Genomic DNA, 26,781 nt, shown 5'->3' with positions numbered 1-26,781 from the left:
ATTCTTGAGTTGATGGCCACCGAATTTAAAACTAAACCCAAAGTGCTCACCCAGGCCTGCAAGGGCCCTGCAGAATCTGGACCTTGCCTACTTCTTCTGCAGCATGTCAGGACAATTTTCTCACTCCTGGGCTTTGGTCACACTAGCTCTCAGTCAGTTCCTTTTTTCCTGAAACAAGGCATTGAATCTTGGTCAGCCCGTAGCTCCATTGACAAGCGCGCTCTGGCTGTGTCTGATACCTTCTGAGTTTTTAGAATGCGGTATTACCTCCTCAGGAGGGCTTTTCCTGACCGCCCTCACCAAAGTAGATTCTTGCTTATTACTTCATAGTGCAAAAGTGTCACTATTTTATGTATTTATTAAATTTAAAAAGTATTTTTTTTCTTCACCAGAAATAAATTCTAAGAAGTCAGAGGTTTCGATGATCTTTCTCTATTGTATCCCTAATGCTTACTTCTGTGCTTGGATTATACAGGTTCTCAGTAAATATCTGGGGAATGAATGAGAGAAAGAAGAACAACAAAATTTTGTCTTAGAAATTTGATCCTGTTTACACTGGGATCTTTCTTTTTCTCTCATTCTTGTTTATCAAGTCTTGTCAAGCATTATTGATTTTCGTTATCCTTGGAGAGCAATACGTACTTGATAGTTATTAAGTTTAGAAATTACCCACAAATTAAAATTTAGACAGATGTATATAATATTTTGTTTTGTTCTTTACAAAACAAAATAGAAAAATTTCTAAAAACGCTGATCATTTAGTTTATTCAGTCTATATGGAAATTGCAGGATTCAAGGATTTTTTTAACATATGAAGTTTAAAGTTCTTCTTTCATATCTACTGAAAAGATAGGTATTTTACTATTTTTAGAATTTTACTCAGTGACTTTATAAAGCAGTTTGAGAGGATTTGCAAATTATGTGTTAAGGTTTTAATTTTGTGAATGTAAATCTGTATTGGTACAAGAACAGTTTTAAAAGATTGAAAGAGGAGTTCCCGTCGTGGCACAGTGGTTAACGAATCCGACTAGGAACCATGAGGTTGCGGGTTCGGTCCCTGCCCTTACTCAGCGGGTTAATGATCTGGCGTTGCCGTGAGCTGTGGTGTAGGTGGCAGACGCGGCTCGGATCCTGCGTTGCTGTGGCTCTGGCTGTAGGCCTGTGGCTACAGCTTCCATTCAACCCCTAGCCTGGGAACCTCCATATGCCGCAGGAGCGGCCCAAGAAATAGCAACAACAACAACAACAAAAAGACAAAAGACAAAAAAAAAAAAAAAGATTGAAAGAAATCAGTTTATTGATATATGAAGAAATAATTTTGAGATCCATTCCCCAGTGTTTATCTTTTTGAGGCTCTGAAGGTTGCTGTCTTTATGTGGTTGGTTATTGATACTTATTTGAGCAAGACTCTGGAGAGAGAAAAGAACATGATTTTTAAAAAATAAATAAACAACTTTTTAGATCAATTTTAGGTTTATAGCAAAATTGAATAGAAAGCACAAGGTTTCCATATACCCCTTGTCCTCACACATGCACAACCTCCTCCACTATGGACATGCCACCTGCCCCCCACCCCACTAACGTGATATCTTTGCTACAATTGAACCTACATGGATGTATGTTATCATCAAGGGTTCACTCTGGGTTTGGGTAAATTCATTCATATCCACCATTATCATATAGAGAATTGTTTCATTGTCCTGTAAATTCTCTGTGCCCCCGCTATTCATCTCTCACTTCCTCCTAGGCCCTGGCAACTACTGATTTTTTAAAATGTTGTGTCCATAGTTTTGTCTTTTCCAGGATAACATATGGTTAGAATTATATAGTTTGTGGCTTCTTCAAGATGGCTTAATACTTTCACTTAATAATAATGCATTTAAGTTTCATGTCTTTTCATGACTTGATACTTACTTCTTTTTAGTGCTGAGTTATATTCCATTGTCTGGATGTATCAAAGTTTATCCATTCACCAGCTAAAGGAGGTCTTGGTTGCTTCTAGGCTTCGACAATTATAAATAAAGCTGCTGTAAACATTCATGTGCAGGTTTTTGTATGGACAGGATTTTTCAACTCATTTGGGTAAACACTAAGGAGTGCAATTGTTGGATCCTGTGCTAAGAGTAGGATTAACTTTATAAGAAACTGGCAAGTCTTCCAAAGTGGCTGTGCCATTTTGTATTTGTACCAGCAGTGAAAGAAAGTTCCTGTTGCTCCACATCTTCATTAGCATTTGGTGTTACCAATGTTCTGAATTTTTGCCACTCTAATAGATGTGTAATGTCTTATTGTTTTTATTTGCATTTCCCTGATGACATATGATGTGGAACATCTTTTTATATGCTTATTTGTCATCTGTATATCTTTTTGGTGAGGTATCTGTTAAGGTCTTTGGCCCATTTTTAAATCAGTTGTTTGTTTTCTTATTGCTGATTTTTAAATATATATTGCTGTATATTTTGGTTAACAATCCTGTATCAGATGTGTCTTTTGCCAATATTTTCTCCCAAGTCCGTGGCTTGTCTGTTTTCAGTCTCTTGACAGGGCAGAAAATTTTAATTTCGGTGAAGTCCAGCTTATCAGTTCTTTCTTTCATGGATTGATGTTGTATCTAAAGAAAGTCATCACCAAACCTAAGGTCATCTATATTTTCTCCTCTGTCATCTTATAAGGATTTTATTGTTTTGTGTTTTATGCTAAGGTCTTTTTGAATTAGTTTTTGTGAAAGGTGTATGGTCTGTGTCTAGATTTACTTTTTTGCATGTGGATGTTCAGTTGTTTCAGCACCATTTGTTGAAAAAAATTGTCTTTTCTCCGTTGTGTTGTCTTTGCTCTTTTGTCAAACATCAGTTGACTGTATTTAAGTGGATTTGTGTCTGAGCTCTCTATTCCGTTCCATTTATGTACATATTCATTCCTTTCACAATACCATATTGTATTGATTATTGTAGCTTTATGGTAACTCCTAAAGTTACATACTGTCATTCCTCTTTGTTCTTCTTCTTTAATATTGTGTTAGCTACTCTGGGTCTTTGGCCTCTCCATATATACTTTAGAATCAGTTCGTCAGTATTCAGAAAAATAACTGACTGGGTTTTCTACAGATTGTGAATCTGTAGATCAAGTTGGGAAGACTTAACATATTAGCAGTATTGAGTCTTCCTATCCATGAACATGGTATATCTCTCCATATTTAGTTATTTGACTTCTTTCACCAGTTTTGTAGTTTTCATCATATGGATCTTATAAATATTTTGTTACATTTATACCTAAGTATTTCATTTTGGGGGTGCTAATGTAAATGGTATTGTATTTTTTATTTCAAGCTCCACTTATTCATTGCCTGGTATATAGGAAAGCAATTTGTATAGTAACCTCGTATCCTGCTATTTTGCTATAATCAATTAATAGTTTTAGAAGGTTTTTATTCCTTTGGATTTGCTACCTAGAAAATCATGTCATCTGTGTATACAAAGGCAGTTTTATTTCCTTTTCTTGTCTTAATTGCATTAGCTAGGAATTCCAGTACATTGTTTTAAAGCAGTGACAAGAGAGGATATCCTTGCCAGGTTCTGATTTTAGTTGGAAAACTTCAAGCTTCTCACCATTAACTGTATTAGCTGAAGGTTTTTAAATAGATATTCTTTATCAGGTTGAGAAAATTTCCCTCTATTCCTAATATATTGAGAGTTGTGATCATGAATAAGTGTTGAATTTTGTCAAATGCTTTTTCTGTATCTATTGATAGGATCATGTGATTTTTTTCTTCTTTAGCCTGTTGATGTTATAGATCTCATTAGTTGATTTTTTTTTAAGGTTGAACCAGCCTTGATTACCTAGAATAAATCCCACTTGCTCATGGTATCTAATTCTTAAAAAAAAACAAAAAAACAAAAAACTTCTGAAAGTGTTTGTAGAGAATTGGTATGATTTCTTTCTTAAATGTTTGGTGTAATTTGCCAACAAGCCCATCTTGGCCAGGTTCTTTCTCTTTTGGATGAGTTTCTTTAATATCAGTTTAATATCAGTTTCTTTAATACATATAGGCCTATTCAGAATGTCCATTCTTTTTACGAGTTTTGGCAGCTTGTGTCTTTTAAGGAAATGAGCTGTTTCATCTAGGTTCTTAAATTTATGGGCATAGAGTTGTTTATAGTATTTATTTATTATCCTTTTAGTATTCATAGGATCTGTTGTTATGTTCCTTCTTTCATTTCTGATATTAGTAATTTATGTCCTCTCCCCCCCTTTTTTTTTCCTCCAACTTAGCCTGGCTAGAGGTTTATTGATTTTATTGATCTTTTCAGAGAACCAGCTTTTCTTTTTGTTGATTTTTCTCGTTTGATTTTCTGATTTGTGCTATAAGTTTTATTCTTTTCTTCTTTTTATTTTGGTTTTAATTTGCTCTTCCTTTTTTACTATATAGTGCCATTCTTCCCAGACAGCTTTCTTTTGTCTAAAATCAACTCCATATGAAGTTAATGTAACTACTCCTGTTTTCTTTTGTTTTTTTTTTTGTGTCTTTGCCATTTCTAGGGCAGCACTCGCGGCATATGGAGGTTCCCAGGCTAGGGGTTGAATTGGAGCTGTAGCCACCGGCCTACTCCAGAGCCACAGCAATATGGGATCCAAACCGCATCTGCAATCTACACCACAGCTCATGGCAATGCCAGATCCTTAACCCACTGAGCAAGACCAGGGATCAAACCCGCAACCTCACGGTTCCTAGTCAGATTTGTTAACCACTGAGCCACGACGGGAACTCCCCACTCTTGTTTTCTTAATGTTAGTATTAGCATCATCTGTCTTTCTCCATTTATATATGTGTCTTTATATTTAGGTGGGTTTCTTGCAGACAACATGTAGTTGGGCTTTACTTTTTGATTCTTGTGACAGTCTTTGTCTTTTAATTTGTGCATTTAGACCATTGGTATTTAACGTGATTATTGGTGTAGTTGAATTAATATCTACCATATTTGTTACTGTTTTTATTATTTACTGTTTTTATTTCTTCCTATTTTTGTCTTCCATTCTTTTTCTGCCTTTTGTGGTATAACTTAGCATTTTATGTGATTGCATCTTTTGAACTTCCTTAGCATATTAGTTCTGTTTTTTTAAAGTAGTTGCCATAGATTTTTGCAGCATGCCTTTATAACTAGTCCAAGTATACTTTCAAATAACGTTCCTTTCAGTAAGTGTTAGTGCATTATGATAACACAGTAATAGTAACTTTTCCCTACAGATCATGTATCATTGCTGTCATTTATTTCATTTATACATCAGCATACATAAGCATGTATTTTTTTTTTTTTTTGGCCATGCCTGCAGCATGTGGAAGTTCCTGAGATAGGGATTGAACCTGCGCCACAGCAGTGACAATGCCCAGTCCTTAACTGCTAGGCCACTAGGGAACTCCAATAAGCATATATTATCAAATATATTGTTGCCATTATTATTATTAAACAAACTGTTATCTCTGAGATCAATTCAGAATTTTAAAAAGTAGCCTCAACAGAATATTCACAAGTTTGACACTACATTAAAAGGCTCACATGCCTTGATCTAGTGGGACTTATTCCAGGGCTGTAGATATGATGCAACATCTGCAGATCAGTCATTGTGATACACCTCATTAACAAAATGATGGATAAAAAAACCTGTGATCATCTCAATAGATGCAAAAAGTATTTCACAAAATTCAACATTTGTTTATGATAAAACTTTAAACAAATTGGATATAGAGGGAATGTGCCTCAATATACAGAGGCCATATATGAAAAGCCCACAGCTAACAACATACTCAGTTGTAAAAAGCTGGAAACTTTTCTTCTAAGTTGAGGAATGAGTCAGGAATGCCTACTCTGACCATGTCTATTCAACAGTTTTTTGGAAGTCCTAGTGAGACCTAATTGGCATGAAAAAGAAATAAAAGACATACAAATTGAAGAAGTAAAGCTGTCACCATTTTCACATAACATGATGTTATAAAGAGAAAACCCTAATGACCCCACCAAAAAAACTGTTAGAATAATAAACAAATTCAGTAAAGTTGCTATTCATAAAAGCATTATTACAAAAATCAGTTCCATTTCTATAAACTAATAATAGACTATCAGAAAGAGAAATTAAGAAGACAATCCCATTTGCAGTTGTATCAAAAATAATAAAATACCTAGGAATAAATTTAACCAAGAAGATGAAAGATCTATACACTGAAAACTAAGATACTGCTGAAAGAAATGGAAGATGATACACATAAATAGAAAGATAATTCTTTGCTAATGGATTAGAATAATTAATGTTGTTAAAATGTCCATACTCCCCAAGGCAGTATACATATTTGTGGCAATTCCTACCAACATTAATGGCATCATTCACATAAATAGGAGAAACAATCATGAAATTCATTTGGAACCACAAAAAACTCTGAATATCCAAAGAAATCTTGAGAAAGAAGGACAAAACTGGAGGCATTGTGCACTGTTTCAAACTGTGTTACAAAGTTATAGTAAACAAAACAATGTGGTATTGTCATCAAAACAGAAAAATAATTGATAGAATAGAGTAGAGAGCTCAGAGCTAAACCCACATATACGTAATCAATAGTTTACAACAAAGGAGCTGAGATTATACAATGGGGAAAGCACAGTTTCTTAAATAAATGGTGCTGGGAAAACTGGAGAACCACATGCAAAAGGTTGCTATCTTATACCATACACAAAAATTAATCCAGAATGGTTTGTTGGCTTAGACATAAGACCTGAAGCCATAAAACTAGAGAAAACATAGATGATATCCTCCTTGACATGGGTCTTGGTGATGATTTTTTTAAATCTAATTCTAAAATCAGAGGCAACAAAAGCAAAAGTAAACAAGTGAGACTACATCAAATTGAAAAGCATCTGGGAGTTCCCATTTTGGCTCAGTGGGTTAAGGACCTGACTAGTATCCATGAGGATGTGGGTTTGATACCTGGCCTTGCTCAGTGGGTTAAGGATCTGGTGTTGCCACAAGCTGTGGGGTAGGTTTCAGATGTGGCTAGGATCTGGCATTGCTGCCAACTTGGATCTGGCAGCTGCACTTTGATTTGCCCCCTAGCCTGGGAATTTCCAGTGCTGTGCATATGGCCCTAAGACAGAAAAGGAAAAAAACAAAAAAAGGCTTCTGTACTACAAAGGATACCATCGAGAAAATAAACCAACCTGTGGAATGGGAAAAAATATTTGTAAACCACATGTCTGATGAGGGGTTAATATCAAATATATACAAGGAACTCTTGTAACCCAAAAGCAAAAAGCAATATGATAAAAAAAAAAAAAAAAAAGGACAGAGGTCTCTTTAGTTTCTCTAGGGAATTGTGTTGAGAAAGTTGGACAGCCTCATGTAAATCAATGAAGTTAGAATACTCCCTTGCACCATGCACAAAAATGAACTTAAAATGGTTTTAAAGACCTAAATATAAGATATGATGCCATGATTCTCATGGAAGAGAACATAGGCAAAACATTCTCTGACATAAATCATAACAATATTTTCTTAGATCATTCTCCCTAGGCAAAAGAAATACAAGCAAAATTAAACAGATGGGACCTAATCAAGCCTAAAAATTTGCACAGCAAGGATAAACATCAACAAAATCTATGGAGTGGGAGATAATATTTCCAAATTTTGTGACCAACAAGGGGTTAATAACCAAAATATACATATAGCTGATACATCTCGATTTCAGAAAAACCTAATCACAAAATGGGCAGAAGACTTATATAAACATTTCTCTAAAGAAGACATACAGATGATCAATAGGCACATGACAAGATGCTCAATATCACTACTTTTTAGAGAAATGAAAATCAAAACTGCAATGAGGTACCACCTCATGCCAGTCAGAATGGCCATCATCAAAAATTCTAAAAATAATAAATGCTGGAGAGTGTGTAGAGAAAAGGGTGTAGAGAAAATTTGCAATTTTTAAAAATCCAGAGCTTTGAAATAAACCTATGCCATTAGTGGGGATGTAAATTGGTGCAGCCAGTATGGAAAACAGTATGGAGATTACTTAAAAAACTGGAAATAGAGCTACCATGTAATCCAGCAGTCCCACTGTTTTGAATATATATGGAAAAAAATGAAAACTCTAATTCAAAAAGATACATGCACCTCAATGTTCATAGCAGCACTATTTATAACAGCCAAGTCATGGAAACAATCTAAGTGTCTGTTATAGATGAATAGATGAAGAAGATGTTGTATATTTATATGATGGAATATTGCTCAGCAATTAAAAAAATGAAATATTTCCATTTGCAAAACATGGATGGACCTAGAAAATATCATACTAGGTGAAATAAATTAGAGAATGACAGGTATTATATGATATCACTTATTTTTGGGGAAGCTAAAATAAACTCTAATGAATCTATATGTAAAATAAAAACAGACACAGACATAGAAAACAAATTTATGGCTACCAAAGGGGAAAGGGAGGAGAGGAAGGATATATTGGAAGTATAAAATTAGCAGATAGAAGCTGTTATACATAAAATAGGTAAGCAATGAGGATTTACTGTATAGCACAGGGGGCTATATTCAATAACTTATAGTAACCTATAATGGAAAATAATCCAAAAAAATACGTATAACTGAATCACTTTGCTATACATCTGAAACTAACACAATACTATAAATCAACATTATTTCAATTTTTAAAAATCCAGAGCTTTGAAATTAAGTCAACATCTACTAAGTACCTGTGATAGAGGTATACATGATAAATTAATTTTTATAATTTTCAGATATTTGAAATATTGCATAATTTTAAAATATGTACATGTGAAAGAAAATATATTTACAACTATACATTTAGTTGTTTTTCTTTCTTTTCTGCCTTGCTGTTCATTTATATTTTTTATTTTTGCCATCCCAAAGGAACAAGTATTTAATCCCCTGTTGTCATTCAGGAATGCTTTGGGTGGAAGGCAACCACAGAACTAAGAAAACAAAGGGGCTTACCTGAGCACAGAATAAAAGAACTACTTTCTATAGTAGAGCAGTGCTTACAAATCATAGCGGCAAGAAAGGGAACATTTTACAAATGGAGCAAATGAAAGTAATTGAGCATAACTGGAGGCTAAGAAAGGGCATGGAGTAATAGTGGGTGAGATCACACAGTAAATTTAGACAGGGCTCAAATGGTGAAAGCCCTGGTATGAGCAAGTGTGTTCAGACTTAATCTTGTGGAGCAATGGTTCCCAACTCAGGCTGATCATAAAAATTAACTGGATCCCATTCCAGCCTTATTGAACTAGCATTTCTCATCTGCCACATCTGTTCTCTTATTTCATTCTAATCACCCTCTGAAAGAGGGACAAGACAAGTTTCTCCTGTTAGTTTTTGACATACCTGTGGTGAGCATTAATAGCTCTCCCAGGAAATGATACCTTCTACTTCTGCCCGATCTGGCGGAAGCACATGGAGAAGAGCCACACTAGAGATGTTTTTTCCAATTCTGAATGGTTGCTTTATCTCCCAGTCTCTCCAGACTTTATGAGATGAAAGCTTCCATATAAAATTAGATTAAATTGTAAAACCAAATGGTGTGTAGTGGGGCCAGCTCATCATTGCTCCCCACAGCAGCTTTTGAAGGCTTTTTGTTCATGTGACCTGACAAACCTTGTCTTTGGTGTTGGGAAAGGGAGTGAAGGGAGAGATCAAAGACAGGGAAGTCAGAAATGACACCAGTCCTTACTAAAGCTTGGGCTATAGGAAGTGATAGATTCAAGAGAAGATTCGAAGACAGTATTTAATAAATATGCTCTGAGTGGATTTTCGTTTTCAATGAGCTTGTGAGGTAGGCAAGGAAAGGAAGAAAGACTAAGAAGTGGGGAGACAATAAGTGGTTCTAGATAATATGTGCATATCAAATGCTTATAGTTGAAGGTTTTAATAGTATTGATTTTTAGTTATTTCTAGTCTTAGTCACAGAAGATGTTCATGATAACTAATTAATAACCTGATTTATTTTTCTTTAATTTTTGGTAATAGTCTACCACACCAAATCATGTTATGGCTTTCTGTGGGTTTAAGGTCACAATGCTATCTTCCCATCTAGCAGTTATTATTCCCAAGGAGAGCCAGTGGACTCAGCCAGTGCTACGAAGAGGTTTAGTGGACAGTTCTACCTTATTTTCCATTCTCGACCTAGGGGTTCTGGACTAGAGGGTTTTGGAGTTACTGTCAAGTTAATTAGTAAATATAAAATCTCATGCATAAAATTCATTATGGAATAAAACCTTGCTCATAACCGTTTCCTAATAGAGACAAATTATAGGAGTCTTTTTTCTTACTCATAGGGCAAAAGTTGGATTGTTAAAAGAAGTTATGAAGATTTTCGGGTACTTGATAAACATCTTCATTTATGTATATATGATCGTCGATTCTCCCAGCTCTCAGAGCTTCCCCGGTCTGATGCCCTGAAGGACAGCCCAGAGGTAAGCATTTAGTGCTTTGCAGGAGTAATCACCACATGTAACTTAGCAGGGACATTTCCCCGGTGTACTAAGTGTAATCGTACATCGAGCTCGCATTCCAGATTACTGAAAAAATTAGTAATGCTATCAGAATTAAAAAGGTTCAGTGTATAATTTTATAAGAAAAACTCATACCTTAATGTATAAGTGGGCTATATATGAGCAGATTATTCTTCAAAGAGAATGTAAAATATAGAAGCAAAAATATGGAAAAACATTGCCCTCACTTAATAATAAAAAAGATGCTATTTACTCAGTTTATGGTAGCAGACTGTGTCCATGCACTTAGTTCCACTCCTTCCAAAATTTCTCATAAGACTATAAGAGTTTTTTAATGTAAAAGGGAACAGGTTCTTTATAACATCGGAGAATAAAAAGAACCATCAGGGCGTCCAAAATTTTGAAGAATCTTGGAAAGCAGACAGGATAAGATTTATGGGAGCAGGAAAATATAGCATAAGAAACTTGTACAGGAGGATTGCAGAGGGACAGATAAACCAGGTATCTTTAACTTAAGAACCGAGTAAGCAAAGTAACTGAGAAGAGCAAACAGCCTTCAGAAGCATGATTACTATCCTCAGAAAGTGAGGTAGTCACAGTCATGGACTGAGAACAGATTTTTATAAAAATAAAATAATCAGAGATCTTAGAAATGAACATATATGGTCATTCAAATTAATTTTCATAATAGCAAACCTTTCAGAAAGACCAAATACCATATGATATCACTTATATCTGGAATCTAATATACAGCACAAATGAACCTTTCCACAGAAAAGAAAACCATGGACTTGGAGAATAGACTGTGGTTGCTAAGGGGGAGGCAGAGAGAGTGGGATGGATGGGGAGCTTGGGGTTGATAAATGCAGACTATTGCCTTTGGAATGGATTAGCAATGAGATCCTGCTGTGCAGCACTGAGAACTATGTCTAGTCACTTATGACAGAGCATAATAATGTGAGAAAAAAGAATCTATACATGTATATGTAACTGGATCACCATGCTGTACAGAAGAAAATTGACAGAACACTATAAACCAGCTATAATGGAAAAAAATAAAAATCATTATATATATTAAAAAAAATAGCAAACCTGAATAGTTGGACTGCATACAAATGGACACAGATGAAGATAGAATTAGTGAGCAGGAAGAGCAGGCTTTGTAAGAACACGGCCCCAAAAGGGATAAAAAGTTGTGAGAGAACAGTTAGGAATCACAGAGAATAGATCCAGAAGTCCCTACTCCCTCATGTATAGGAGTTATGGGAGGAGAGAGTAGATGTAAATAACTAAAAATTAATGTAATAAAATTCTCTAATCTAAAAAAAAAGGCCTGCTTTCAGATTAAATGTGTCTATTAAGTGCTTAGTATAATGAGTAAAAAGACACACATTTAGAAACATTGTAGTAAAATTTGAAAATGCCAAATCAGAGGAACCCAAAAAGCATCTAGAGAGCAAAAACCAGATTTTTCTCAAAAGCAAAAGAAATGTATTGGCATTGGAATCCTTGGCAGCCACAATGGATTCTTGAAAACAGTGTGGAATGTCTTCCGAATCCTGAGAGAAAGCTGTCTCAAATCTGGGATTAATTCCCAGGCTATTAAGTAGGTAGGTGGGCAAGGTAGAGACATCAGTCATGTAAGAACTGACACTATGACAAGTTCTCAGGAATGTCTTAAAACCACAGATTTTTTTGGTATCATAGAAAACCTAGAAGTCTCCGTCTCCGTTTCCCTTCTCTGTTGCATTTGTCTTTCTCACACTGTCTTAGAACACGACCACTCCCAGCAGGTGCCAGGTGCTCATCTCTTTTTAAGATAGTGGCCACATTGAGCTGAAATTTTGTATCACATTTCATAATTACTGCAGCAACTCCTGTTAGGCCAGCTCATGTTGGGACCCATCCCTGGACCCATCAGCTGACTTATGGTGTGGGATCCTATATGAACCTGGCTGTCCTGCCACCGTGGAGAGTGTGGGAGACTGCATCAGGCCTTGGAGAAGGAGTAGCAGAAGGAAGCTGGGTATAAAAGCCAGAATGTTTCTGCTACCATTTTATATTTTTCACTACAAAATAGAAAAAGAAGGTAATCAAATTAGAAGCTATGCAATAGTAAGACCCCTGATAATGAGGGGCTAAAAGTTGAAATTCTGTACCAGACAGGAAATTATGTAAGTGCTCGTAGTTTCAGTCCATGAAACTGTTAAGCTTCTGTGAAGATTCCTCTGTAACTATTAAAATGCCTAAAAATCTGCAGATTTCTCCCCCCAGAAATAAGCAATTTATACCAGTTTCTCTGACAAGAGAGTATATTATCTTTATTCTGTTACCACGAATCTTCTCTTTTTCTTTAGTCGGTCTCTCAGATGCTTATGGCTTACCTGTCCCGCCTTTCAGCTATTGCTGGCAACAAGATCAATTGTGGACCTGCCCTTACTTGGATGGAGGTATTAATCTAGTTTACTTTTTTTTTTTTTTCTTTTGTCTCTTTGCCATTTCTTGGGCCACTCTTGCGGCATATGGAGGTTCCCAGGCTAGGGGTCTAATTGGAGCTGTAGCCACTAGCCTACGACAGAGCCACAGCAATGCCAGATCCGAGCCGCGTCTGCAACCTACACCACAGCTCACAGCAATGCCAGATCCTTAACCCACTGAGCAAGGCCAGGGATTGAACCCGTAGCCTCATGGTTCCTAGTCGGATTCGTTAACCACTGTACCACGACGGGAACTCATCCTAGTTTATTACTCTTTATTAAAGTTAATTCTTAATTCTCTTCTTAAAAGTTTAATATTAATTTAATTTTGATAGTCATTGAGTTTTAAGAATTGAATAAATGGAGCTTGTTCTCATCTTTTGGAAGAGAGATGATACATTTTTTCATCTCAAATCTCTCTTTGATAATTCAGGAAGCTAAATTACCTTTTAAAGAGTCCAATTTAAGAATGAGACTTAAAAACAAAAGGAGAAAGAGTCTTGAGTAATAGAGTATCTGGTCAACGTATTAGGTTTTTTTCCTTAATTTACACTGGTGAATTATAATGTCCTCTCCTCTCAGTGGGAATGGGAAGTCCATGAGAAGCAGAAAGAATATATGGGACTTAGAGGCAGGCCAACTTGCTCTGAGATCTTGGTTCTTCAACATTGTTGGCTGAGTGATCTGGGTCAAATTATTTAATCTCTTGTAATTTACGTAACCTCTTTTAGCTTTAGCATCTTCATCTTTAAGTGATGATAATGACGATAAGTATCTTATAGAGTTATGAAGATTAAATGACTGGCCTATAGTAAGTATGCAAGTGGTTTTTTTTTTTTTAAAGATTCGTTGGGTTATGGTTTTTCTAAATCAAATTGAATTCTATAGATACACAGAAAAACTTGAAAGTCTGTGCCTTTAACTGTCTCATAGTACATTTTCTTTGTTACAGATTGATAACAAGGGAAATCACCTGCTAGTTCATGAAGAATCATCCATTAACACACCTGCTGTTGGTGCTGCTCATGTCATCAAGAGGTACACGGCTCGGGCCCCCGATGAACTGACCTTAGAGGTAAGTGCCTAAAGATCCTGTATGTTAGCTCAGTCTCTGCTCCTTTTCTAGCCTCATCTTTTACCTGTTTTAATCATTTCCTTAATTAAAAGCACCAGGCTTTTCTGTGCATCATTGTCTTTCAGCCTGACGTGCCATCTGTTTTTATTTAAGTGACTGTACTGTACTCATCCTAGAAAATTCAGCTGAAATGTCTCCCATTTCTTCTAGGAAGTCTTCTTGATCTCCGTCCCTCGACTCCATGGGAATATATCCCCCCAGAACCTTCAGTGAATGTCATTCTGAACTGCTCTCAACACTTATCATTTAACTACCTTCAATCCTAGTTGTTCTCCTGTTTGCCTCTGAGCTTCCTGAACGCCAGAGCTCTGTCTTTTCTCTTTGTGTTTTTAGCATCTAAAAACAACACCCCGTGACACTTTCTCCTCCTTATTTATTCCTAGGGTAAGGGACAGACCAGAGGAAAAGTGAAATGAACGTTTCTTGCTATCGTGTGTGAAAGGAGGGGACTTAAGTTTCTTCTTTAAATAGTGGCTGATGCGAGACCAGTAAAAATGCCGGAAGTTATTCAATTTAAGAGGAAAAAAGTATACATTTTTACTGTACAGAATTCAAACTGTTTTCAAATGAAATTTTTAGCCTCCCCCAAGGAATCCTTGGTTGTGGAAGATATGATGTCTGTTAGCAAATGCGGCTTTGTGAAGATGACTTTCATGACCTGAAACATTAGTCATGAATATAGAAAGAAAAATTCTTAAAGCAATATCGGGTGCATTATCAGCATGGCTCTGATGTGCTTAAGTTTTAATCACAGATCATCACTTATTTTGATTGATGAATACAGCTTCCTTTATATTATTAAAAACTATTACTGTGATTTTTATATTTGTGGTTTTATAAAAGTTTGTGTAAACTCACTAGTTTGTCTCTAAGAGTGAAGAAAATCAGCTATTGAGTGGGAATGTTATATCGCATTTATTGAAAGAAGTGTAGTCCTCCAATTTTACATTTACTAAGAATAACCTAGTCACTGTAGATGTCTTAGGGCTTTCCTTTGTGATGAAATAAAATGTCAGATGTTTAGCACAATACCTAGCACGTGGTACAGCACTCATTAAATATATTAATAGCAGCTGATATTGTTCTAATATGACTGTTTAATACTGCATTTTATAAGTGAGTCTGACCACTTTTAATAACAGCAGTAATAGTATTTTAATAGAAGTGATGATGGTATGAGCCTAATGTTCAAAAGTCTTATGCTGGGAGTTCCCTTTGTGGCATAGTGGAAACAAATCTGACTGGTATCCATGAGGATGTGGGTTCGATCCCTGGTCTCACTCAGTGGGTCGGGGATCTGGCATTGCCATGAGCTGTGGTGCGGGTTGCAGACGTGGCTTGGATCCCGCATTTCTGGGGCTATGGTGTAGGCTGGCAGCTGTAGCTCTGATTGGATCCCTAGCCTGGGAATCTCCATACACCGAAGGTGTGGCCGCCCCCCCCCCCAAAAAAAATCTTATGCTGTAAATCAGGCTTTCTGAAGTTACTACATGTGTTAGTTAGATCACAATCTTTGCTGCTGAACTTTTTGTTAACCTCTCCTTAGCAATGGTTAATTAAGATTATTAAATTCTTTATAGAAAGAAGTGTTACCAGAAATAATAAACTAGAGAATGAGAGAGTACTTTGCCTTTCTGAGACATTTCAGGTTTAAATTCTAGCAGATAATTGCTTTAAAATTTGACTAAAAATATTTCACTTACAATTTTTTCTCTTAGGTGGGAGACATTGTTTCTGTTATTGACATGCCCCCTAAAGTGTTAAGCACATGGTGGAGAGGCAAGCATGGATTTCAGGTAGGCAACAAAGAATTAAATGTGGTAAACTCAGAGAACGGTTTTTCTTTTAGTAATGTTTCTGTTTATAGCAAGCGCTGGCAGTAGACTTTATCATCAGAAATTTTGTCTGCAGAGATTAAAAAAAATGTAGATGATATTAGACTCAGATTTCCTTTCTAGTTATTATTGTAATTATTTTTATCTCCTCCTTCCCTACATGGTGGTGCCAAGTGTGAACAGAGTCATATACCTTGTGTCCACTTTTAGATATCAGGCCAGTGACTCTGCCATGCTTTTTATAGTGGCTTAAGATCATGAATCACATGTTTACTGTTTAGAATGAAGTCAATTGATCAGTTGTTTTAAGTTTATTATAACAGTGTATGAATTGCAGAATAACAGCAGAACCTAAAGCAGTCCCTTTCTGGAGTTCCATGAAGGCCTAGCGGGTTAAGGATCCGTCATTGTCGCTCCCGTGGCTTGGGTCACTGCCGTGGTGCTAGTTTGATCTCTGGCCAGGGAACTTCTGTATGCCGCTGGCACAGCCAAAAAAATAAATAAATGAAGCATCTCTTTCTTTTTCCTTATATGCCTGAATAATTTGAGACCTGATAATGGAATCTTTTAGACTGACCAGCATTAATTTCCATCAGATAGAAAAGTTTTCTTTTAACTTTTAAAACTATCACTAGAAGAGCATCTAAAAATGCTTTAAAATTGTATCCTTAATATACAACTTGTAGGATTTTGTTGTCTGGTTGTAAAAGTTTTCTTAAAATGGTACCTAGATTAAATGCTCATGCTGTACAGTTGGAAATATTAATAGTGTTTGTATAAATATTTTGAGCTTTACGTGCATATGAAATAAAAGCTGTTATGTTTTTTTTAAATATATTTTATCAAAAAATAATCATACAGTTTAAAACAGGTTAGTATGGTGGGCAAGAGCATGGGTTCTGGTGCTAGGTTGTTTGGGTTTTAATTTTGTGTTACCTCGTGCCAAGTTATTTTTCTTCCCTGTGCCTCAGTTTCCCCACTTGTAAAATGGGGTATATAGGACTTTTCTTAACCTCATAAGATTATTGTGAAGATTAAATGTGTGAGGAGAAAGTATGTAAAGTATCTAGAGCAGGCCTGATGCATATTTTTCACTCAATAAGTGTCGATTTTTAAATGTAAATAATTGTTTTTTTTATTTTACAAATTTTATTTCTCTATCCCTTTAGTTGTTTTAACAGCCATGTATAGCAACTTAATTTGATGATTAAAACCAAAAAAATCGTATCCGTAATGATCCCACAAATGTTCTTGTTTGTATCATTGGGGTCCTTTATCTCTGCTCTGATTTTTTAATTGTTATGAATAATCAGTGCTTTTTATTAAATATAAATCTAAATGGAAAACTAGGGTTATCTCTTGTTGTCAAGGGACCAGTTCTCCATGTTCTTGGAAATGAGCTATAAATGTTAGGGTCCCAAAGATATTCAAAAAGTAAATTTGGCCTTAAAATGACAGTTAATGTGTTAGTCTTCATGTTGCTCTCTTTCTTATAATCTTAGACAAGTCACTTGCTTTCTTTGGGCTTTAGTTTCTCCTTAATTAGAGAGTTCTACTTATAATCCTGTTCGTCCTTCTCAACATTTTAATTCCATTATTGCAAAATAGCTGGTTTTCCCTTCTTTCGTGTAACAAATATTTATTGAGTGTCCACTCTGTACTAGATATAGATTTATCTTCCTGAGTCTTTGATTTAGAACTAAAAATTAGTTTATTCCCCAAATTATTTAATATAAAAACAGGTTTTTAGACTTCAAGGACTGATTTGTAGTTGATGATAGAATGTTTTTTACATAGGCATGCTGGTCTGGGAGAGGCAGTCATATCTGTCTAGATCATATTGGAGTTTGACTATGAGAAGAAGAGTTGACTTGGGAGTGTGGGGACACCCATAAAACCAGGAGCAGGTATTAAATAGCACTATTGGAATTCCCTGGTGGCCTAGTGGTTAAGGATTCAGTGTCACTGCTGTGGTGTGGGTTTCATCACTGGCCCAGGGACTCCCACATGCTTTGGTGTGGCAAAAAAATAAATAAATCTTTTTTTTTTTTTAAAAAAAAGAGGTCTAAAAATATATATATCGCTATCAAAAAAAAAAAAAAAAAGTTACCACTGTGGCTCAGTGGTTATCGAATCTGACTAGGAACCATGAGATTCCTGGTTTGCTCCCTGGCCTCACTCAGTGGGTTAAGGATCCAGTGTTGCCGTGAACTATGGTGTAGGTCAAAGATGCAGCTTGGATCCCACGTTTCTGTGGCTCTGGTGTAGGCTGGCAGCTACAGCTCTGATTAGACCCCTAGCCTGGGAACCTCCATATGCTGTGGGTGCGGCCCTAAAAAGACAAAAAGACCAAAAAAAACAAACAAAAAAAAAAATCCCTATCGAAACTTGATTTTATAAAGGAATCGAATACTTGAAGGCGAGCGCACACACAATTCAATCCTTCTTGCTCCCATCTCCAAGTACAGTCAGGTTCTGAGGGTAAAGTGTTCAGCCTAAGGATGGGTTCGGTGAAGGATACAATTGAGCCAGTCCTGGATGGCTAGGAGGGTGGGGCCACCCTTAGGGCTGGCTTAAAGGAATTTCCTGGACTCTCTCCCTTAGACGTGATCCTCAGCCAAGGGCAGGCAGAGCTTAAGGGTGTTGACTGCTGAGAGTTTGAGGGCCTTGGGAGGGAGGAGCCCTGGGAATGTCTGCCTCATGGGTACACTTCCCTGCCCCCACTGAGAAGGGGCGACAAGTCTCCTCACAGGCTGGTACAGGGCCTTCATTCCAGTCATGGCAGAAGGCCCTCTGGGCACTGGCATCATGCCCCGAGGCAGGTCAGGGAGGACCGGGAGGACTTGGCCCCCTCCTCAGGGCCTCTCAGATGAGTGGGAAGCTCAGAGCCCAGCAGGACTCCCTAAGAAATCTAGGAGGAATTCCCGGAGCTGGTGATTTGAAATGCAGAGTCTTGTGCATGTCTTCTGAGGAGAGGATGTCTCGATGATCAAGGAAGACTGGGCAGATGTGGAACAGCCATGTGACTGGTTGGCCACCTTGACTGTCCAGGTCGCACAGATAGACTCTGCACACTGGGCTTAGTCACTGGATCAGAAGACAAGGGGCTGGACTTGGCCTTTGGGTAGTTTGGACAGTGGCCTTCCTGGGAATCAAGACATTTAGAGCTGACCACTGTCAGGAGAGTGAAGGGGAGCAAAGATGTTGGCTGTTGCTTCCCAGGACAGAGGCCATCTCTGCAGTGTGGTGCTCTGACTACTGAAGGAAAATGTTCTGGAAATGCAATGTTGGCATGTAGGCTCCATTTGTCACCACCAGCAGGTCTACTCAACTTGATGTGTTTATGACTTGTTACGTGGACTTCCCTTTTTCTTTTGTCTCAGTCACGTGTGTTCGTTGTCGCCTTTCCAGCCAGCTGTCGGGGCATGACAGGGGACAGGTGGTAGGGTGGAGGCCTTTCCCTTATAGGCTGGAGAACTGACAAGCTGTGCAGTTGCTGTCTTGTGACTTTATTTTAAAAATAACCAATAGACTTTTATCATTCAGTACAAATTTATGAAAGAATTGACCAGATAATACACAGAATTTCATATACTATATTCCCCTCCCACACACACACATAGAGTTTCACATATTAACATCTTGCTTTATAATTCATTGAATAGAGTGCTGATCTTTATTAACCACAAGCTGATTAGCCGAGTATACCTACAGCGTAAACACTGTGTAAGCACTGTTTCTAGAAGAGTGGTCTCAGGAACACATGGGATAGAATTGCACAGATAAGAATACAGAGTGTCAGTATCACTTTCTGCTCCATTATCATGGAAAAAAACATCCTGCTCTTTGTTACAATAAATGAATCCTGTTCATACATTATCATTAACTATAGTCCCTGTTTTCATTGAGGCTCCCTCTTTGTGATGTATATAGTTCTGTGGGTTTTAACAAATGCATAAAGACACGTATCCACCACTTGATACAGCTTCTTATGTATAGAGTAGTTTCGCTGTCCTGAAAATTTACTGTGTTTACCTGTCTGTCCTTCTCTCCTCCTGACCCCTGACAGGCATGGATTGTTTATGGTCGCCATAGTTTTGTCTTTTCCTTCATATCATATAATTGGAATCACAGTCTGTAGCCTTTTCAAAGGCTTCTTTCACTTAGCACTATGCATTTAAGGTTCCTCCATGTCTTTTCATGGCTCTTTTTTTTTTTTTAAACACTGTCTAGTGTTCATTGTTATGCATGTGCCATAATTTTGCATTCACTTATTAAAGTGCATTTTTGTTGCTTCTAGTTTGAGGCATTTATGAATAAAGTTGCTATAATAATCCATATGCAAGTTTTTTTGTGAATATGAGTTTTCAGTGCCTTGGGGGAAATACCAAATACGGTTGCTGTATTAGAATATGTTTAGCTTTGTAAGAAACCACCAAACTGTCTTTTAAAGTGGTCATACTGGAGTTCCCACTGTGGCTTAGTGGGAACGAACCCAGTTGGTATCCATGAGGACACAGGTTTGATCCCTGGCCCTGCTCGGTGGGTTAAGGATTCGGCGCTGCCAGGAGCTGTGGCATAAATTGCCTCGGCTGGGATCTAGCATTGCCATGGCTGTGGTGTAGGCTGGCGGCTGTGGCTCCGATTCTGTCCCCAGCCTGGGAACTTCCATATGCTGCAGATGTGGCCCTAAAACAAACAAACAAACAAACAAACAAAAGTACAAATAAATAAATAAAGTGGTTGTACCATTTTGCCTTCCCACCAGCAACAGCAATGATGCTGCTCTGTACTCTTATCAGCACTTGATAGTTCTCAGGGGTTTTTTTTGTTTTTGTTTTTGTTTTTTTGCCATTCTAATCAGGGTATGATGATATTTATTGCATTGTTGTCTTAATTTGCAAATAAAGTCAATCCAAGGAATAGTATTTTCTAATGTACTTAAGGGTGCTATACTATCTTCATTTTTCTATTACCAGTTATCTCCTACTCTTCCTTCACCACTGAGTCTCAAACTTTACTTGCTGTGTTTATGACATGTTACATGGGGAACATGTTAAAACATAAAATCCTATGACCTAAGCCCCAGATTTTATTTCAGTGGTTGTGGGATAGGCTTAAGACTGCATTTTTATCCATGTGACTCTGGCCCAGGTGATCCTCCGGCCACCCTTCTGGAAACAGTGCCTGCTCTGAGCTGTGGATAAACTCTGCTGATCAGCTGGTGGTTGATAAAGACCAGCCTTTTGCCAAGTTCTAGCCTGTGTATTGTAATAACCTAAACCACAATTTAGCTGTGGGAACAGAAGGATTAGTTCATCCGTGTGTTTAAATTGTACTGTGGCTGTGTTTCTTTTCTTAAACTTCTGGGAGTAGGAAGTGTGAAATTATATTAACCATGGTAATTTGAAATTCTGAAATCTGTTTTTTAATTGTCTTCTAAAGAGTATATAGAATTTTTTTACCTTTGTTTTCTGAGATGTTTTCATCGTATAATGAATGCTTCAGAAAAAAAAAAAAAAGACCCCCCAAAACCAATCCTTTGCTTTTTATTTATTTATTTTTTTTGAAAAAATGGCATCAGCTTTTGTGCCTATCTGTGGACTGTGGTTGGAAATGTGAGGTGAGATGTCTGGAGAGGTTTGTTTTTTTGTTTGTTTGTTTGTTTTTCCTTAGGTAAAAAGCGTAAGACAAACATAAGATGTTAATATCTTTGAGGATTATTTGTTTAGTGCTGTTTTATTTCTCAGAGTTTTATTTGGGAGCTACTAGCATCAGAATGACGTGAGAAGCATGTTAAAACTGGGTATTAATAATCAGACTCTCCAGGGACAGGGGAAGGCATCTGAATTTTGTCAAGTTCCCCAGATGATGATTAAGCTCAAGTTGTGAGAACCACTGACCCACCCTCCCATTGTTTATCCTTTGCACAAATAAAGGCAGAAACTAAACACAGTTTAGTGAGAGTTCTCTCTTAAAACGTATTTGAGATACAGGGAGTCTAATGGGTGAATTACCATTTAGAGATGGACAGATTTCTCTACAGCTCATGTTCTTCTGGTTCTCCATGAGGTGATCAAGGATCAGCTATTTATTTTTCATAGTTACCCCAGAATGTTGTGGGGGTATTTTCATGTACAGATACCAGAGAAGCCTTTCTTGAACAATAAACATTTCCTTAGCCCAGGAGTTTCATGTGGTTCCAAATAAGTTATTTTTCAGAAAAGTGTTCTTTATCTCTAGGAAGGATATTAGGAGACTTTGTCCTTTGTAGTAAGTAGTTTAATAGAGGAAGGCAGTTTACTTGCTTATTTATAGGATGACTATCCTGTTACATATGGAATCGAAAGCTGCACCTATTCATCACTCAGAATTAAATAGAGCGAAATATTTCTTCTCAGCTAAGTAATGGGAAATCATACACTGTAATTTTTCATCTGCAGTGTTACATAATTTCAAGGGAAGAGCGAGTATGTGGTACTACACATACAAGGAATTGGAAACTTCTCGAGTACCCTTATGTGTGCTTGCTAAGTGCTTTCCATTAACCTTTCATTCTCGCACACTGTGAAGAAGGGACTGTTGTTACCTCTCCTGTCAAGAAAACGAATTGAGGAGTCCCCGTCGTGGCGCAGTGGTTAACGAATCCGACTAGGAAGCATGAGGTTGCAGGTTCGATCCCCGCCCTTGCTCAGTGGGTTAAGGATCTGGCGTTGCCGTGAGCTGTGGTGTAGATTGCAGATGCAGCTCGGATCCCGCATTGCTGTGGCTCTGGCGTAGGCCAGCAGCTACAGCTCTGATTCGACCCCTAGCCTGGGAATCTCCATATGCTGCGGGAGCGGCCCGAGAAAAAGCAAAAAGACAAAAAAAAAAAAAGAAAATGAATTGAGTTGTTTAGTGTCAGGGCTCAGGTAGAAACTTGGGCACTCTCAGCAAAGAACAGATCATTGTAGTAATTTAATGAAGTAGTAACACATCACATCTACTTGTCTGCATGTATGAATCACAGTTTTCTGTAGTAGAAAAAGTGATAGTGGATCATCTGATCCTAAACTGTCATTTTAAAGTTACAAAAATCTAGGAACAAAGGAATTTAAATAGATTGTTCTGATTCGCAAAGACAGTAAATTAGTGATACAGCCAGAGCACAAGCCTGGAGGGTTCCAATTTTGTATTTTTTCCCCTCCTAGATCACAAAAGTATGTAAATTTTCTTAAACCATTTTCTTTCTGGAAGTTTCTTGTTGATGTTTTTTGTTTTCTTATTGTTGCTGTTAGTAACTGTCACTGATGGTTAGGGAGAAATTAGTTTCTAGATAGCCTTTGTTAATTTATGACATCAGAATATGTCCCACAAATGATGTTTAAACATTCAGTTTCATGGAAATTATTGACAAAGTAGCTTAGAGCAGTACTTCTTAACCTAATCAAGCCCTTGGAACTTGCTATGATAAATATTTTCTAAAATCTGTTTTTTGGGGTTTTTTTTTTTTTTGACTTTTTAGGGTCCCACTTGTGGCATATGGAGATTCCTAGGCTAGGGGTTTAATCGGAACCACAGCTGCCAGCCTACGCCACAGCCACAGCAATGCAGGATCCGAGCCACATTTGCAACCTACACCACAGCTCATGGTAATGCTGGATCTTTAGCCCACTGAGCAAGGCCAGGGATCGAACCTGCAACCTCATGGTTCCTAGTTGGATTCGTTTCCGCTGCACCATGATGGGAACGCCTCTAAAATTTGATGATTCCGAAATTAAATTTGCAAATGGTAGGACAACCTACAAATACAGTTTCAAAAAGCTCAGTATAATTTTTTATATAATATAAAGGACAAATAAAGGAAAATAATTTCTGTATTTAAAATACACAATGTATATTTAAAATATTGGGACAGCTGCAGGAAAGTCTTGTTACTCTAAATGTAGTCCATAGACCACTAGCATGAACACCAGTCAGAAAATATAATAAAGCCCATTTGTAATAGAATCCAAACTATGAAGTACCTAGGGATATATCTGAAAAAAAGATACAAACGATCTGTGTATGGAAAACTACAAAGCATGTCTGAGAGAAATTAAAGACTCTCCCCCCACCAAAAAATGAGGGATATATACCCTGTGTATGGATTGGAAGTCTTTATATTTGTAAGATGTCATGTCTCCTCAAAATTGATCCCAGTCAAAATTTCAGCAAACTTTTTTGTAGAAATGATAAGCAGACTACACAAGTTCATATGGAAATGCAAAGGACCTTGAAAAGAACACAGCCAAAACAAATTTGAAAAAGAAGAACAGAGTTAGAGAACTAACACCGATTGATTTGAAGTCTGCACTATAAATCTGCAACACCCAGAGAGTGTGGCGTTTGGAGAAAGAGAGACAGGTATATCCAGAGAACAGAATAGTCCAGGAAGAGAACTGCACATACCCGGGCCACTCATTTTTCAGCAGAGGTTCAAAGTCAGTTCAGTGAAGAAAACATGGTCTATTTTACAAATGGTGCTGGAACAGTTGGATATCCATATGCCTCCAGAAATCCTTCGATTTATTTCTTGTACCGTTTGCAAAAATTAACTGAAAATGGATCATGTACCCAAATGTAAAACTTCTAGAAGAAAACATAGGAGAAACTTTTGTGAGTTTGAATTAAGCAAAGATTTCTTAGATGCAATCATCAAAAGAACAGTTTATAAAATAATATATTGAATTTAATCCAAATTTAACACTTCTGCTCTTTGAAAGACATTGCTCGTAAGAGAATAAAAAGATACAAGACAGACTCTGAAAAATATTTGCAATGACTATATTTGATAAAGGACTTGTAGCCAGAATGTATAAAGAACTCTCAAAACTCAACAAGAAAACATAACTCAATTTTAAAATAGTAGAGGTTGGAATTCCACTCTGGTGCAGCTGGTTAAGGATCTGGCATTCTCAGGCTCTGGTGGCTGCTGTGGCACAGGTTCGATCCCTGGCATGGAAACTTCCACATACTACGGGAATGGCAAAAAAAAAGAAGAGTGGTTGCAAAGATTGAAACAGACACTTCACTGAAAATATATATGGCATATAAACACATAAAGAAGTGCTCAACATCAGTAATCATTAGAGAAATGCAAATTAAAATGAAGGTGAAATATTGCTGCATGTTTTTCAGAATGCGAGGGTGTGAAGGAATTAGAACACTGACACAGCACAGGGGCAAATATAAGATGCTACAACCAGTTTGACAGTTTGTCAGTTTCCTAAATATATACCGACGACATGATCCAGCCATTCCACTCTTAGGTGTTTATCCAAGAGAACAGAAGGCCTGTGTTCATTTGGAAACTCACACATGACTGTTCATTGCAACCTTACGTTTAGTGGCCCCCAAAGCTGGAAACGACACAGACTGCTCATCAGCAGAAGATTAATGGATAAACAAGTGGTGGTGTCTGTACCATAGAGTGTTAGTCAGGCACAGAAAGAAATGAATTATTAATAAAACAGCAACATGCATGATTCTCAAAATAGTTATGCTGAATGAAGGAAAACAGACAATATAAGAGTGCATTCTGTATGACTCTCTTCTATAAAATTATAGGAAATGCAAAGTAATGGGTTAGTGGTTGTCCAGTGAGCAGGGATAGGGGCTGGCAGGGAGAGAAAGAGATTCCAAAGAAATACAAGGAAATTTGGGAGTTTGAGAAATGTATTCATAACTTCCAGTGTGGTTACAGTTTTGCAGGTCTCAGAATTTATCAAAATGCACATTTTAAATATGCACAGTTTATTGTTTGTCAGTTACACCTCAGTAAAAATGAGAAAAGACTTCAGAAGCATCTGACTTAACTTTTTGTGTATCTAATCCCATTGTTAGTTTCTGTCTTTTCTGCTCTATACCCTTCTTTCTTCTTCATGCCATTTCTGCATACCATAGGTTTTTATTTTCTCTCTTAGTCTGTGTTGCAAGTTCCTAAAGTGGTCTTCTGCTACTTGACTTCCCTCTTCCTTCTACTCTGAAAAGAGCTCACTGCTACTGGTGTTTTCTTATTAAAACGTCCTGGTTCCTGTCCCTCTTCACAGAAAGAGAAGGAAAACTTCAAACCATCATGATATTTAAGACTATCCATGGTCTTTGACCCCATTCTACTTTTCCAGTCTTACTTTCCATTCCTCTAGTTTATAAACTCAGTATACCAGCTAAATTTAACTGTCCATTTCCCCCATTGCACAAGTTACTCTTTTCATCCGTGTGCCCTTCTGCTTAGAATGCCTTCTCCAACCTCTTCTTACTCCTTCTAGGAAGGAACAGGAACCAAAGTAATTAAAATTTTAAAGCAGTAAGTATTTTATTTAGTATAGTATAGTATAGTAATTTAAAGTAATTTATAGTATAGTAATTTAAAGTAATTTAAATTTAAAAATTTTGTCTTATTTGATTGTTCATTGAGCTAACTGGAAACAGAACTTCTGTTTCATTTGTTGGTTACTTTCTATACTGTAAGCAGTGACACTCAGCATGTAATATGATGCTCAGTGCTATCATTCCGTATGCCTTTTCAGTTCCTGCTGTCACCCACTTCTTGCCTTTACTTGCCTTCCTATCCAGGTTAGATTTTAAGTTGTTATATTTACTTATGACAAGTCTGTTCCTAAACCCTTCACCTGTTTTCTTCTCTTACGTCACTAGTGGTCTCTGGCTTGATGCAAACTTTGATACTTTATTACTCCTCTTACTTAAACTCTCATCAGTATTTGATTTCTCTTCTGACACTTTCTTCTCTCAATCAAGAGATGTACACTTAGGAGTTCCGGTCATGG

General features: G+C 37.1%; 1 protein-coding gene and 1 long non-coding RNA gene across 15 annotated transcripts in view; one reads left to right on the top strand and one right to left on the bottom strand.

Moving 5' to 3' along the window:
- ARHGAP32 (Rho GTPase activating protein 32) overlaps positions 1-26,781 on the top strand; it is a 274,553-nt gene that overhangs the window by 167,419 nt on the left and 80,353 nt on the right. For all 13 annotated transcript variants that reach the window (XM_084976599.1, XM_021063134.2, XM_084976601.1 and 10 more), the window contains 4 exons: positions 10,350-10,487; positions 12,884-12,976; positions 13,956-14,078; positions 15,857-15,934. In XM_084976599.1, coding sequence (XP_084832725.1) covers positions 10,350-10,487; positions 12,884-12,976; positions 13,956-14,078; positions 15,857-15,934 — 432 coding nt within the window. The remainder of the gene's footprint in view (positions 1-10,349; positions 10,488-12,883; positions 12,977-13,955; positions 14,079-15,856; positions 15,935-26,781) is intronic.
- Positions 1,317-9,089, bottom strand: LOC110255460 (uncharacterized). Of its 2 annotated transcripts, none has more exons than XR_002335738.2 (3): positions 9,010-9,089; positions 1,915-2,003; positions 1,317-1,409 (listed from the first exon to the last, which is right to left on the bottom strand). It is a non-coding gene; the product is annotated as an uncharacterized LOC110255460 (long non-coding RNA). The 2 variants fall into 2 exon arrangements; XR_002335737.2 differs by having other exon boundaries at positions 1,915-1,998.

Source organism: Sus scrofa, chromosome 9 (genome assembly GCF_054392235.1).
Source record: "Sus scrofa isolate SSC_HxYL_T2T_F1_AM1 chromosome 9, Sscrofa_HxYL_maternal_Yorkshire_Landrace_v2.0, whole genome shotgun sequence".
NCBI classification, from domain to species: domain Eukaryota; kingdom Metazoa; phylum Chordata; class Mammalia; order Artiodactyla; family Suidae; genus Sus; species Sus scrofa.
This window is presented reverse-complemented; position numbering and strand designations above follow the sequence as displayed.